Source organism: Charadrius vociferus, unplaced genomic scaffold (genome assembly GCF_000708025.1).
Source record: "Charadrius vociferus isolate BGI_N301 unplaced genomic scaffold, ASM70802v2 scaffold198, whole genome shotgun sequence".
NCBI lineage: Eukaryota > Metazoa > Chordata > Aves > Charadriiformes > Charadriidae > Charadrius > Charadrius vociferus.
This window is the reverse complement of record NW_009649951.1, coordinates 4755407-4768966: the sequence shown is the minus strand read 5'-3', so window position 1 is coordinate 4768966 and position 13560 is coordinate 4755407. Positions and strand designations below refer to the sequence as shown.

Here is a 13560-nt window from a genome sequence, read left to right as displayed (position 1 = left end):
CCCATCACCCAAGTTTCAACAAAGCCCACAAATGTAACAGACTTTGTTTTCAGAACTGTAATGTGAAACTTCAACAAGGTACTATTCAGCATGGCTAGCAGCTGTATAAATCTGAAAGAAGAGAGATTTGAGGGAGATAATGAAAAATATTTATGCTGACTGTGTTTTCTGCACCAATTAAGTGCTCAGGAAGAAGTTGATGTGATAGTTATTTAAAAAGAAAATAAAGGTGGTTTGCGACTTGTCACAGAATGGAAATGAAATCTCTGTAACAGTTAATGTATTATTACAACTTCTAAAGTTTCCTTGTGGATATTTATCAGTATTTACTGCTGTATAATCTTTCCCTGTTTTTATGTAAGCGGTTTTCAGTCTTCTGAACCCTGCATGGCCATTCAAATAATACTGGGAAGGCTTTCTCTTCAGGTTGTCTTCTGAAGGCAGAGGAGGAGCAGGAAGGCTCCTCTATCTTTGACTGAAAAAGTTGTCAGTATGTATTACTGGACCCTGTCACTGTGCTTAACTAGGTCTATTATATTTACATTTTTCAAATGCTGGTAAGCCCTCTTAAGGGAAGACATGTCAATAGAAGGTGAAATACTGCTTCTGGGAGGTTCTAACACAAAACACTCAGTTTCCAACTTAAAAGCTTTGTATGTCTGAAACCACCCCTCAGATTTGACCTACCATCTTAACACTTTTTTTTTTTTTTTTACAATCTTTCAAATCCCACTTTATAAAATGTCTGTCTTCTTTTTTCCTGCCAAGAAAAACAAACTAAATTCTGTAGCTGCAAGAGAGCAGTGTTGCGGAATGAGTCTGGAAAAGAGATTATTATTCTTGCTCTGTTTATGTCATCCTTTTTGCTTTCTCTTGATTGAGTGAGGTGAACAGGGTAGTGATAGCCAGCTGCAGTAGGTGAGCAAGGACTTGGGATCCTCCTCATCCTTGAAGCCTGTGTATGGATTTGGTGCAAGCAGCTCAGGAGGAGAATGGCAAGGTAGTAGGAGAAAATTCTGCTGTGTTCATTTACTTGGGGACTAACTAAGCTTGCATGTCCTCAGAAAGCAGACGTACTGATCACACTATTGAGCATGAAGCAGCAGTTATATTCCTGGATGTGTTATGATGCGCCTTGTCATATTTTCAGGATGATAGAGCATGGTAAGTGCCCATCTGCAGTGCTTTGCTAAAAAAAATAATTCTTATATTCCATTCCTGGACAGTTGATTGCAAGACACACTTTTTGTAAAGTATAGTTTAAGTTGCACCTGATACACTGCAGTGAGCAGCTACCAGGAATTCTGAAAAGACCACACATCCTAGCAAATGATGATCCATCTGGGAGTGTGAATTTTCTTTCACAGCAGGGTTTTCTTTCGTCAGCAAGGTTGATAGAGCTGGACCAAACGTTTCTGAAGAAGTCAACCTTTTGTGCATGAATTGCATCATTCTGCTGATTTACAGTAGAGAAACTGTCGTTGCCCTATGATGTTATTGAGATGGTGGTGCATATGACATGAGTTGTCATAACATGTCAATGAGGCATTTGGAAGCATCTGAGTTGATGCTGCAGGAGATGCGCAGTTTCTCAGGCTCAGCATACCTTTGTGCTTATGTGTTACATGGGCATGAATTCTGTAATGAGATAGTTATGCAGCCAAACAGAAGAGGTCACTTCTATCCCAAGTTCTCTAACAACCTGCTTTTTGTCACAGGCTGGAGTTGGCAGGCTAGTGCCACTTTCTTCAGAGAGCTCATGTTCAGTGCTATGGGGATTTCATGTAACTAAAAGCCCTTGCATTAAACTGAAAACTTTACAGAAAAGATTGTATATTGGAGCTAGTAATCCTCACTGTCATGTTAAAGAAGTCTGAATCCTATAGTGTAAACCTGGATACTGTTTTAATGTAATACAATAGCTGACCGTCCTGAGGTTCTCCACTATATACTGGAATGTTGTGTTGTGTCCTCCCACCCCTCAATAATACAGATTTCAATTTTATTAGCATTAGGTCTAATTCAGTTAATTCATTTTTTTAGATTAAATTTATTAGAATTAGGATTTTATTAGGTTATGAATACATGAATGGCAGTTCTTTTGCCCTCTACATGTTTAACTTTCTCCAGGTGGAATCCTGTATATTTTCCATTCCAGAACAAGCTTTGGCTGTAGTGCCTATGTAGCCGTTACAGGTACTCAGTAGGTCCACCTGGTGTTGAAGTCCCTGGTGGTTAGGCTTTAGCAGCCTGAAAGGATTGGAAAAGAAAAACAAAAATTAAAAATTTGCTATCCATAAACTGTAGGTTGTATATAGGCAGGAATGATTTGCTTGCAAAATTCACGTTGAGTTGTTCACGGGTATCTCCTACTGTGTGTGTGCACTTTTGTCATGATGCTGCCGTAGAACTGTTGTCACAGATTATTTGTTCATATGTTTTGCTTGTGCATTTAAAACATTTGTGTGTGTGTGTGTGTGTGTTAAATACAGGCTTTTCTTTGTTTCAGTGTGCAAGGATCCACCTTACAAAGTTGAAGAATCTGGGTATGCTGGTTTCATTTTACCAATTGAGGTTTACTTCAAAAACAAGGTATGAAATCGCGTACTTTTCATTTTAAGAAAATAAATCATGTGGAAATGGGAGTTTTTTTGAAGATTTACAGTCAAATTCATAAACTCAGTTAAAAATTTGTTTTAAACCTATCTTTGTCAATGCTGTTCCTCAGTTCAAAGTCACTGTAACTTTTAGAAATGTGTAACTGTTTAGTAGATAACTCTATGAAATCAGGATTACCTGGTAAAATAAAGAAGTTGAATGTAATTATTCAGAAGAATTACTCGCCCTACTCAGAAGTGGACAGTCTTTAAATAATGCTTAAGAGCCACTTAAAGTTTAAGAAAGGAAACTGAGCAGCTTGATTATGTTGATTTCATAATGGACTCGTTCTATCTTAGTATTGCCGATCTCTTTAATTTTTTCAGTTTTTGGTCTTTCAAAACAGTCTTTTTTTATCCTGCAGGGTTTTTTTTTTAATCCTCAATCTGAAAAAACCCCACATTCTTTTAGACTGTATGTGAACATTGATTCTGCTCAACTCAACATTTCCAGGGGGCACAGTTTAAAAACAAACCCAGTGCCGTGTACAAAGCTTGCAGTATTGTGGTATCTCAAATTCTAAGTAAATGCTGCACTTATTGTGGGTCTCTCAGATAGCCAATACAGGGTTTTCCTTTGGTGTACGTGACAGGATCTGTATTACTAATAACTCATTCACATAAAAAGAATCGGATTTGGGTGGTATTACAGAGCAAAAAGTTTGCATGGTTTAATGTACAGTACCTTAGTAACTGTGATATTTTAGGTTCCTTTTTTATGTCATGTGCCTCAGTGGAGGTATTATTATACTTCATATGCTCATCTAAGATACATGTGTGTTTATTTTATATTACCAACACATAGTTTAATATAATTATTTTAATCAAGTTAATGTTACATCTTTAATGTGTTGAATGCCTGGTGAAAAACTAAAACTGAAAGAAAACAGAAATGCATAGTAAAAGACTTTTGCTGGAACCTTGGTCACTTAAAATTTGTATTAGAGTACGACTTTGTTAGCTGTTTATGCCTTCAAGTAGATATTCCAGTATTCTTTTGTCTTTCACGGAAAGCTCTGTCAAGGTGTGAAGTGTGGATAATTCTGCTCAGGCACTTTCTAAGTTGTAGGTTTCGAACAGGTAATTCAGAAATGTTCCCTGTATCAATCTGTGAAGAGCGGGGCTTAGTCTACTCTGTTTGCTGTTGGAAAAGGAAACAGGACCGCCTCAGTGAGTTGGTTGGCTTTTTTGGTATGCTTTTTAGCTCTGTCTCCCTTAGGGGAAGCAGTTTCAATTCATTCAGGAAATCTAATGAAAAGCAGCCCGTTCTCTTTAACTCCTCTGTTAAGAGCTCATCTCAAAAGTGGGCAGACAAAGTGAGAAGACAGTGAGTCAATCATTGAAGCATCTCTACAGAAAGCTTCCCGCCCGTCATTTCTTTTTTTGTTTTCCACTCAGACTTTTGGCTGCCTTTGCTGACTGTGGAGACCTGCAAGTCTCAGGAGTTCTCCAGCAGGAGTTGTGGCTTAGACTGAGATCAAGAGGGCAGCAGTGATTACAACTCACCTCACCCTCAAGCAGCATGTGGAATTAGGAAGTTTGCAAACATCCCTCACTCCTATTTTGGTGTCATGGAATACGACAAGCAGCAGTTGGACTGTGAGTCAGCTAGCTCTTCACACAGCTGCAGCAGCATGCTCTTCCCTGGGGTCAGTAGAATACAAAGGAAGAGTGGCACAAAAATTGAGCTGACATTCCTGAGGCAAATTGCTGCTTTCTCCTGGCTCAGCTACTCTTCCTCTCCTAAGCCACTTCACAGGTATTCCAGTACAGAAAAAGAGGAGATAGACAGAAGGAGGAAGAGGAGACAGACCATCATCACTTATTCAAGGTAGACAACTTTTCAATTTCTGGTTCAGAAAGTACCCTAATGAATAGAGAAGGCAGGAGTACAGGAAGCCGCTTGGACCATGGAGGATTAAAGGGTGCCTACTCCCAGGACTAAGGAGAAATTGGTAGAAAATCTAGTAGGCATTTCACCCTTATGGAAAATATTACAACCTTTAAACAATTAGGGAAATGAAAACAAACTCCCCTCCCACGTTCAGCAGCAGCAGGCTATAGTTGTTAGCCATTGAGACACAGTCCTTGAAAAAATGCTTTTAGGTCAAAAGACTCCTACTCTGGAAAATGCAGTCTATTTAGGATAAGGCTCATGAACTGCCTTCACTGTCTCACCATTTTGAAATAATGGTAATGGTACTGGGAGTTCTTCGTATAGTAACAAGTCTGCTTTGAAATCACTGGTCTTGTTCATCTAACTTTCCACAGAATTCTTTGAAGACTCCCATTTATAAATTCTTAAGACTTTGCTTTTATGGCAAAGCTGCTGGTACCAACTGTTTGCCTGTAGCAACATCACGGTTTTCTAAGCAGAGCAGGAAGTAAATCACTTCTACTTTTTTCTAGAAGAAATCATGTGTTAATCTTTCTAACAATAAGAAATATCTTCATCCATGGTTGCCTTTGAAAACGGTCCATCAAGAAAATAGTTCATCTAAGTAAACTGCTCGCTTCTGTCTTCAGAAACAGACTACTGCAGGCCTTTTATTTCAGGTTCCCTTCTGTTGTTTCTGCTCCAAGTCTAGAGACGGGATGATGGGGGTGCTCCTTGGCTGTGTTTGAAATTTCTAATTTAACTTTTAGAATAACTGAGATTTCTGTGCTTTCTGTTCTTCACATCTTTGGAATCGTGAATCAAAACTAAACATTTTTTCGTGTGAATTTTTTAAGCATCTGTCACTAAACAGAGCATACATACATTTTGATTACATGCGGTGTTGGAGATGTGCTAAGATTTTGCTGTGTCTCTTCCTCCTCTTCCGTCCTGGTTCCCTTTTTACTAAAGCTTTTCCTGAATTTGACCTTTTACTTGTGTTCTGCCTTAAGACTGACATTGTTTGTTGGCTTCTGTTGCACATCAGAACCTTTGGAGGAAGGGCTACTTAATATTGCCTTAAAAGAGCACATAACTTATGTGCAGCTTCTAGAAGGGACTGTGTAAATGTATAACACAAAAGATACTTAGTATCTTTTCTCTGGTATTACAAACTGAAGTCTATTCAATGCCACTAGTGTCCTTTTTCAGCTGAGGCTTTCTCAGGACAGTAGAGCACTGATGATTTCTTCCAAGATAAATTGGCCTTTTATGTTCTTTCTCTCTCCATATTGGTACAGGGAACATTCAGTTTCATTTTTTCACTGCAATGGCAGAAAATTTTAGTGGCTTGGAAGCTGTGATGGAACACTTGAAATGTAGCTGGCCACACTCGTTCAAGGCAATGAAGTTTCATTAACAAATGAGCAGATCCCATACATAGGAGATCAAATATAGTTCACTGCAGCAGTATCATTCTTACCCCTTTCTACAACCTGTGAAGAAAACCATAGTGTTTGGCTTTGTTGGAGGAACTTGGATTCAAAACTTAGCGCGGTGTCTCCAGTACTATCTAGGAATCAGAAGTGTGATTGTGTTGGTGACTGAATTACCTTGTGTCAGCTGAAACATGATACTTGCCTATGCGTATGTCTGTAGCCTGTGCCAAATATAAAACTTTTAATTAAACCTTGTCAGGACAGCTTAAAGTTCATGAAGTTCATGCATTTTACCATGTGTTATCATGGGCTGATAGGAGCTTCTGTGACTTACTGTAGCTCAGCTGACGCTTGGTAAATTCCATAATGTGTCCAAGAACACAGAGAATGGTTAAAAATGACATAATTTTCATTTTAATTCACAGTCTTTATGTAGCCCTTGTTTTCAACTTAGTTAGTTTTGGTGCTAGATGTTTCTATCTGGTTATTTTCAACCCTCAGGAAGAACCTAAGAAAGTTCGATTTGACTATGACTTATTCCTGCACCTTGAAGGCCACCCACCTGTAAATCACCTCCGCTGTGAAAAGCTCACATTCAACAACCCGACAGAGGAATTCAGAAGAAAGCTGCAAAAGGCAGGAGGGGTGAGTCCTGCACCCATGTCAAAAGCCATCACACTGAAGATGTTGCCACTTATTGCTGGTGCATGATTCTTATAATAAAGATTGACCTGATAGTGAGATGAAGTGTTTTTGTGATTAACTTTGTATAAGAGCTCGGTGCTTGTTGTATTTAACTGGAATGGGTGAGCAAATGAGCATGTACCTACCTTAAATACATGATTAGATATGTTTTCACAACCAAGCAATTCCTGTTTACTTCTGCAAAAGCAGAACTTAGACCTTATACATGAAGCATTGCTTGCTTGACTTTCCTGAGATGAAATACAGGAGGGCTACTGTGAAGGGAGGAAGTAATAAGAAAATTAAATGTCTCTCGTTTTAAGAGAAATGGTTCTATATTAAGCAGAATAAATTCAGTAGTTATAGGGTAGAACCAGTTAGAAACTGTAAGTATAAATATACCTACTTAAAGTTATATAATATATGTTACACAGTCCAAACCAGAAAATTTACCAAGACTTCTTTACATGTTGGTAGAATTAATTGATATGAAAAAGCCCAAAGGAAGTTTGCTTATTTGGAGGGAGGAGAAGGCTAAACCTTTAGGTTTACATGTTGTCTGTTAGTGGAAATCATTCTGCTGTGTTTCACACAACGGCTGAATCTTTCATGCTGGCAGGGACCACCAGAGGCTCAGCTATGGGATCAGACCAGGCTGCTCAGGACTTTACCCCTCCTTGCCGGGGTGTGAAACCTTACCCTGGCCAAAGGTGGCCCAATGTCCCTGGGACCCAGCCTTGCTGCTGGGCTGTCTTCATGGGAAAAAGGCTTCTCCTTATCTCCAGCCTGAGCCTCTCATGTATCAGCTTGTGCTGCTGCCTCTTGCCCTCCCACCACACACCACTGTGAAGAGCCCGACTGCATCTCCTCCATTTCCTCCCATTGATGCCAGGGATGCTGTTCGGTGCCCCTGAAGCCATGTCTGCTCCTAGATGAAAGAGCCCTGGTCCTGCAGCCTCTCCTGGCTCTGGGCAAGGGCTCCAGCCCCACTGTCTCAGTGGCTTCCCATCTCCTCCCACTGTTTTATTTGTGTGTTGGGGACCCAAACTGGAAGCAGTACCCAGATGAGGTCCAACAAGCACCAAGCAGAGGGTATAGTCTCAGTCCCAAGCTCTCAGGACTGTCACCTGCTCATGAGACTCTAGGCACTGCTGGGCCTTGGTGCTCCCCAGGCACACAGGTGGCCCTGGCCCAGCCTGCGGCCCTCCGGTTCCCAGGCCCAATCCTCAAGGGCTGTTTCCCAGGCCTACCCTTATGGCTGCAGGTGTCTGCCTTGCTGGGACAAAACTTGGCATTTGGCACTTGTCCTGGTTGTATTTCATGAGGTTGCTGTTAACACGTTCCTCCAGACTGTGTGGTTCCTTCTGGTGGCAGCCTAGCTCTTGAGTGTTGGCTGCTTCACTTCCCCTGTTGATTGTCATCTGCAAACCTCATGAGTAAGAGTATGTTCCAGGTCACTGATAGAGATGTTAAGCCAATCTTCATGTTGTGGGTTTACTAATGTAAATACCGGTGCTTATCTTTATATTTCTGAACAGTTGTAACAAAAATGGGTAGCCCTGTTTGGCACAGTTGGACAATAGTAGGTTCGGGGCTGGAGATGAGAGGGAGCTAGGGTGAGAATATTCAGTCCACTGAAGTGGATCTTTGAAAGCAAAGCAAAAATAAGTAGCAGGTATAGTCTGAAAGACCTTGTTGTCCTCCTGGAGAACTGTTAGAACTATAGTCGTATTGAAATAGAAGCATGAGCTGTGTTTGTGTTTGCATTTATTAGGTGCAAGAGGGTATCCATATCTGGACAATGTATTGGCTCTTTAGTATGTTTGCAAATATATCATCAAGATTTTATTCTGGAAAACTTCACGAGCCACTGCTTTAATAGTAATCGTATCAGGTCAGTTGTCAATGGACAAGTTTTATCCAAGTGTAATAAATCTAAATCATGCCAGCAGGAACTTTGGGGGAGTGGTTAAAAAGGTAAAAATAGGAAGTGTCCCTTTTATTGCTAGTTTTCTGTGCCTTCTAATTTTAGGTTTCTTGAGTTAACAAAAGCAAAAATATTGCCTAATTGTAAACAATGAAATGTGGAGTGTTTCAATTGGATTCTTTCCCTGAATGTATCAGCATGGTCATTCTTCAAATGCGTTGTCAATGCCTTTTGTCTCCTGGAGATTACAAACTGCTTGGTTTTGTTTTTTTTTCTTTTTTCCTCTCCTCCATGGTCCCAGTTTCCTTCCAGAAAATGGTTCTCTTTTTGAAGCTATCAGTGTTTCATGCTTGCCTCTGTAGGCTTTCTGACCTGGGAGTTTGTCTGATGAACTTGGCAGAGATGATGTGATAGCATTCTGTCTGTCTGTTACTAGAAGTCTCCATGAAGAGCTTACATCTCTGGTTGCACTTTTATGAAATGCTTTACATAGGCTTTTCTTTCACTGTTGCAGAAGCTGTGGAAAGCTGGCTCTTGCTTCCAAGTGTAGGTAGAGTAGACAACTGAATGAATCCATGAAACATTAACTCACTTGTAACTTCCATGCTTTAGCCTGAGAAAAATATTTACAGGCTAATAAAGCACAAGATAGGTTTTGCACTTATAAGTCAAAACAATTAATACTTCTACCTTATGGCTCTCTTAAAAAAAAAAAAAAGTAAAAGTAACAAGTTAACAAGTCACTGAATTTCCCTGACAGGCAACAAGGCAGGTAAAATGAAGTTCATATCCCTCAAAATTAATGAGATACCCTATTCCTGTAAAATGCTGAGTGGTAGCTTTAAGAAAAACACTCTAAGATGGCAGAATTTTGCTTACATGCTATTTAATAATGGTGTAAATTGGTTGATTTCTGTGCACCTCAAACCCCAGATCTCTCATTAGTTTTTCTCCACGCAAAAGTAGTGGGAAATGTCATTCCACTTATGTAAACTACTAAACATGATTCTTTATTTCTTATATGCATAAACATACGTATATTACAAATAGGGTGTCCTTCTGAAGGGAAGAGTGCAGGCTCACCTGGCACTTGCATGCTGCCATATTTGGTATAGGCATGTCTATGTGTTTGTCTCTTGCTGCAAATGCCTTGAGCCATCAGTTGGATGCTCAGAACTCCCCTTTCCCTTCGCACGTCTGTCTTGTGGCATCCCAAATGCAAACTGGTCAGGGATGCTTGCTACAGCCAGTGTTCTTTTGTCTTTCAGGCTAAGAGCCTTTTTTCTTGTTGTTTTGGTTGTCCTGCAGTTCACTGGGAGAGAGTAAGAGTAACATTCAGATATCCTGAGTAATTAAACAAGTGAGAACACAACTGTAGCACAGCTTTGCAGTGCCACTGTGGCCGCTTTAGTTAAAGCAAACAGAACAACTAGGGTGGTGCCAGTCATGTAGATTAACTACATGGAATATTTCCATCTTAGCATTTTATTTGATATCAACAGAATCGATGATAGGTGTGCAATCAGTCATTATTAGTAGGAGGTCACCAACTTGCTGATTTCTCTTCCAATCTGAGAATTATTTTTTCAGCCTTTACAAGGAGAAGGATTTGATTTGGCTTCAGAGATTGTATTTTTGTAGTCAGGAAGGTAAATGGGAACCTTTGGTTTGGTCTTACAAAGGCCATATGCAATTTGCAAAGTTCTTTGTCAAAGTTCTATACCTTCAGAAACATCCTTTCTACACTGAACTATCCCCCACACCCTAAAAAGATCTAGTTACTCTCAAGTCCATCTCTACCATTTACCTCTTGACCTTGTTCTCATAAATGTAAAAACACATGTTTACAGAGGAAATGAAACATTTTCAAGAGTACGCTGGGCAAATTCGATCAAACCATTCAGTGTAATTGTGTATGTTCCATTTGTTTGCGTATAGATTCTAAATGACATATCTTTTAGAAAAGTTTGTTGTGGAAATCATGCCACTGAGAATTTTTTGTACCATTTACTCAGTGTAGTACCTAATGATGTGAAGCTAACATGTATACAGATATGACTCGTGAATCAGCAGTGTATACCATAATCTAACCTCTTGCTTGAAATCCTGAAAGACACCCTGTATACAAATGACGACTTTTAGTTAATCCATTTCTTACCAAGCAAATTGTCAAGCTACTGATAGTGACGGAACTTTATACGTGTAGTCTCCTACAGAGCTCATCCTCTAGACACAGCACAGCATTATGCATGAGTAGGTACTGTAGTATTGAAGTTTTCATCAAGTAAACACCAGTAAGCATTTATCCGTGTGTGATCATTCCTCCCTAGATTTGTCCGTTGCACTTTCTGATTAGTTTTAGCCTCGAAGCATGAAAGAGCTAGAGGGAAAAGAGGCAGTGCTGTGATTCCTGCATATGGATATGCAAAGAGGGATGACACTGACTTGGAAATTTGAATTAGATTTTGAATGTTGAATCCCACTAAAACCATTTCTATATAGGGTCTGACTCCACTGATGTATTTTGTGTTGTCAGTAGTTCTGGTTCTGTTACTTTTTTGGCTTGTGTGTTTTTCAATGTCGAGAAAAAAATTGAAAATTACACCAAATATGCTTATTGAGCCAGTAGAAATAAATTAGTTTTGGAGATGCTGAGTGACAGCTATGTAACAGTTAAATTGAATTTTGCCTCTGGAAACACAACAGTTGCTCAGGCATCACTTGTTTGAGTATGACAATATGAATAACTTAATTTTGATTCTTGCAGGAAAAGTAGTGAAAGTATTTTCAGTCCATGTTAAGACAGCACTTTAATGCAGACCTCTCTCCCATAGCTGCAAATATCATGGAATCATAAAATGGTTTAGGTTGGAAGGAATCTTAAAGATCATCTAGTTCCAACCCACCTGCCATGGTCAGGGACACCTCCAACTAGACCAGGTTGCTCAAAGCCCCATCCAGCCTGGCCTTGAACACCTCCAGGGATAGGGTACCTACAACTTATGTTTGGGGCTCCAGAGCTGTACACAGTACTGTAGGTGGGGTCAGAGTAAGGGGAGAGCATAGTAAGAGGGGCAGAATCGCCTCCCTCAACCTGCTGGCCATGCTGCTTCTGATGCATCCCAGAATGCGGTTGGCTTTCTGGGCTGCAAGCGCACATTGCCAGCTCTTGTTGAGCTTCTCATCAACCAACACCCCCAAGTCCTTCTTCTCAGGGCTGATCTCAATCCATTCTCTGCCTAGCCTGTATTTTTGCATGGGATTGCCACAACCCAGGCACAGGACCTTGTATTTGGCCTGGTTGAACCTCATGAGATTTGCATGAGCCCACCTCTCAAGCATGTCTGGGTCCCTCTGCATGGTATCCCTTCCCTCCAGCGTGTCGAGCGCTCCACACATCTCGGTGTCATCGGCAAACTTGCTGAGGGTACACTCCATCCCAACATCTATGTCACCGACAAAGATGTTGAACAGCACCGGTTACACTACTGACCCCTGAGGAATGCCACTCGTGACTGGTTTCCGCTTGGACATCAAGCCATTGACCGCAACCCTTAGAGTATGGCCATCCAGCCAGTTCCTAATCCACTAAACGGTCCATCCATCAAATCCGCATGTCTCCAGTTTAGAGACAAGGATAAATAAAAATGTTTGTACTATGTAACATTCCTACCTTTTTGGAAGGAGACTAAAAATTAGTTGTTTAATCCAGGCATACACGGACAATGTTTTTTAGTTGAATTTTCTTTCATAAAAGGAAAAGCCTTATAGATGCCCCTTAGAGAGCAGTTACCACTATGGACAAAAATAGTAAAATTCATTACATTATTACAAATACACAGGGCTATTTGTCCTGGTTCCGGCAGTGATGGGGTTAATTCCCCCAGGAGCCGGCAGGGGGCAGGTATTCCATCCCACGTGACCCATGCCCGGGCTATAAGAAGAGCTAGCCAGGGCGAGGAAAGCAGTTGCCGCTTGGGGGTGGGCTGCGGTGGTGTGGGTCTGGTCGGTGCACTTTGTGGGGGTACTGTAATCACGTTTTCATCTTTCCTTTTGCTGTTCTGTTAAATTGCGTTATTTTAACCCACGAGTTTTACCCTGACAATTTCTTTTTCCATGGCTGTTGGAGTTGCGTGAGCGGCTGTGTGGTTCTTTGTTGCTGGCTGAGGCCAAACCACGACAGTCCTTTTTGGCCCCCAATGTGGGGCTTGAAGGGTTGCAATAACAAATTTCTTGTATCCATTTCACATATTGATTAGATAGTTGCCAGTTACAATGTTGCTTCGTTTGTTTGCGTGGCTGTGTTTTGTAAATTCATATATGCTCCATGTACTCCCCCGTGATGCTGTTTGTTATCTCGGGGAGAGGGATCAGGGCTATAATTTTGCTGCTGTGTGCAATATCAGCTTATGATATGATAACATCACTATTGAAGTGGCTTTGTTGGGGTGTCTATGCAGTATTGCTGTCTTGTCCATACCTTGGTTATCATCTTTCAGAAGTTATTAATAATATCACCCAATCTATGGGAGAAACAGGGGGAGATACTTTCCCCAGCTCTTTTGCCTCCCTTTTCTCCTTTGGGCCAGATATGACACCTCTTGAGAACTTTGAATATCCTTGGGATGCTCAAACCAGCATGTTTCTATTGCTATGCCTGCTGAATGTTTTTCAGATCTTGTTTAGGGTTAAGCAACTGCTTAAGTCTACCACCCAGAGATCTGCCCCAAGGCTGGATAGTCAGGGGTGGCATGGCATGTGGGAGAACATGGGCAGGTATCTAGAGAATTTCTCACCTCCAATGGTTTGGGACTTCACCCTCGAACAACTCCAGGACCCTGATAAAGTAATAGAATATTTAAAAGAAAAATGCTGTGGCTACTCCAGAGAGGCACAACTTACGGCACTGTGCTGGGCCCTGGCCAGTATCTACCAAACACTGCTCAGTACCATGCAAGACCCTCAGGGGAAAAAGAG

General features: G+C 40.8%; 1 protein-coding gene across 1 annotated transcript in view; it reads left to right on the top strand.

The window, feature by feature from the left end:
* The first annotated feature begins 1094 nt into the window (after positions 1-1094).
* Positions 1095-13560, top strand: part of MLLT3 (myeloid/lymphoid or mixed-lineage leukemia (trithorax homolog, Drosophila); translocated to, 3) — a 74680-nt gene continuing 62214 nt past the window's right edge. Inside the window, exons 1-3 of the mRNA XM_009891521.1 lie at positions 1095-1164; positions 2510-2592; positions 6474-6617. Of these exons, the coding sequence (XP_009889823.1) occupies positions 1095-1164; positions 2510-2592; positions 6474-6617 (297 nt within the window). The remainder of the gene's footprint in view (positions 1165-2509; positions 2593-6473; positions 6618-13560) is intronic.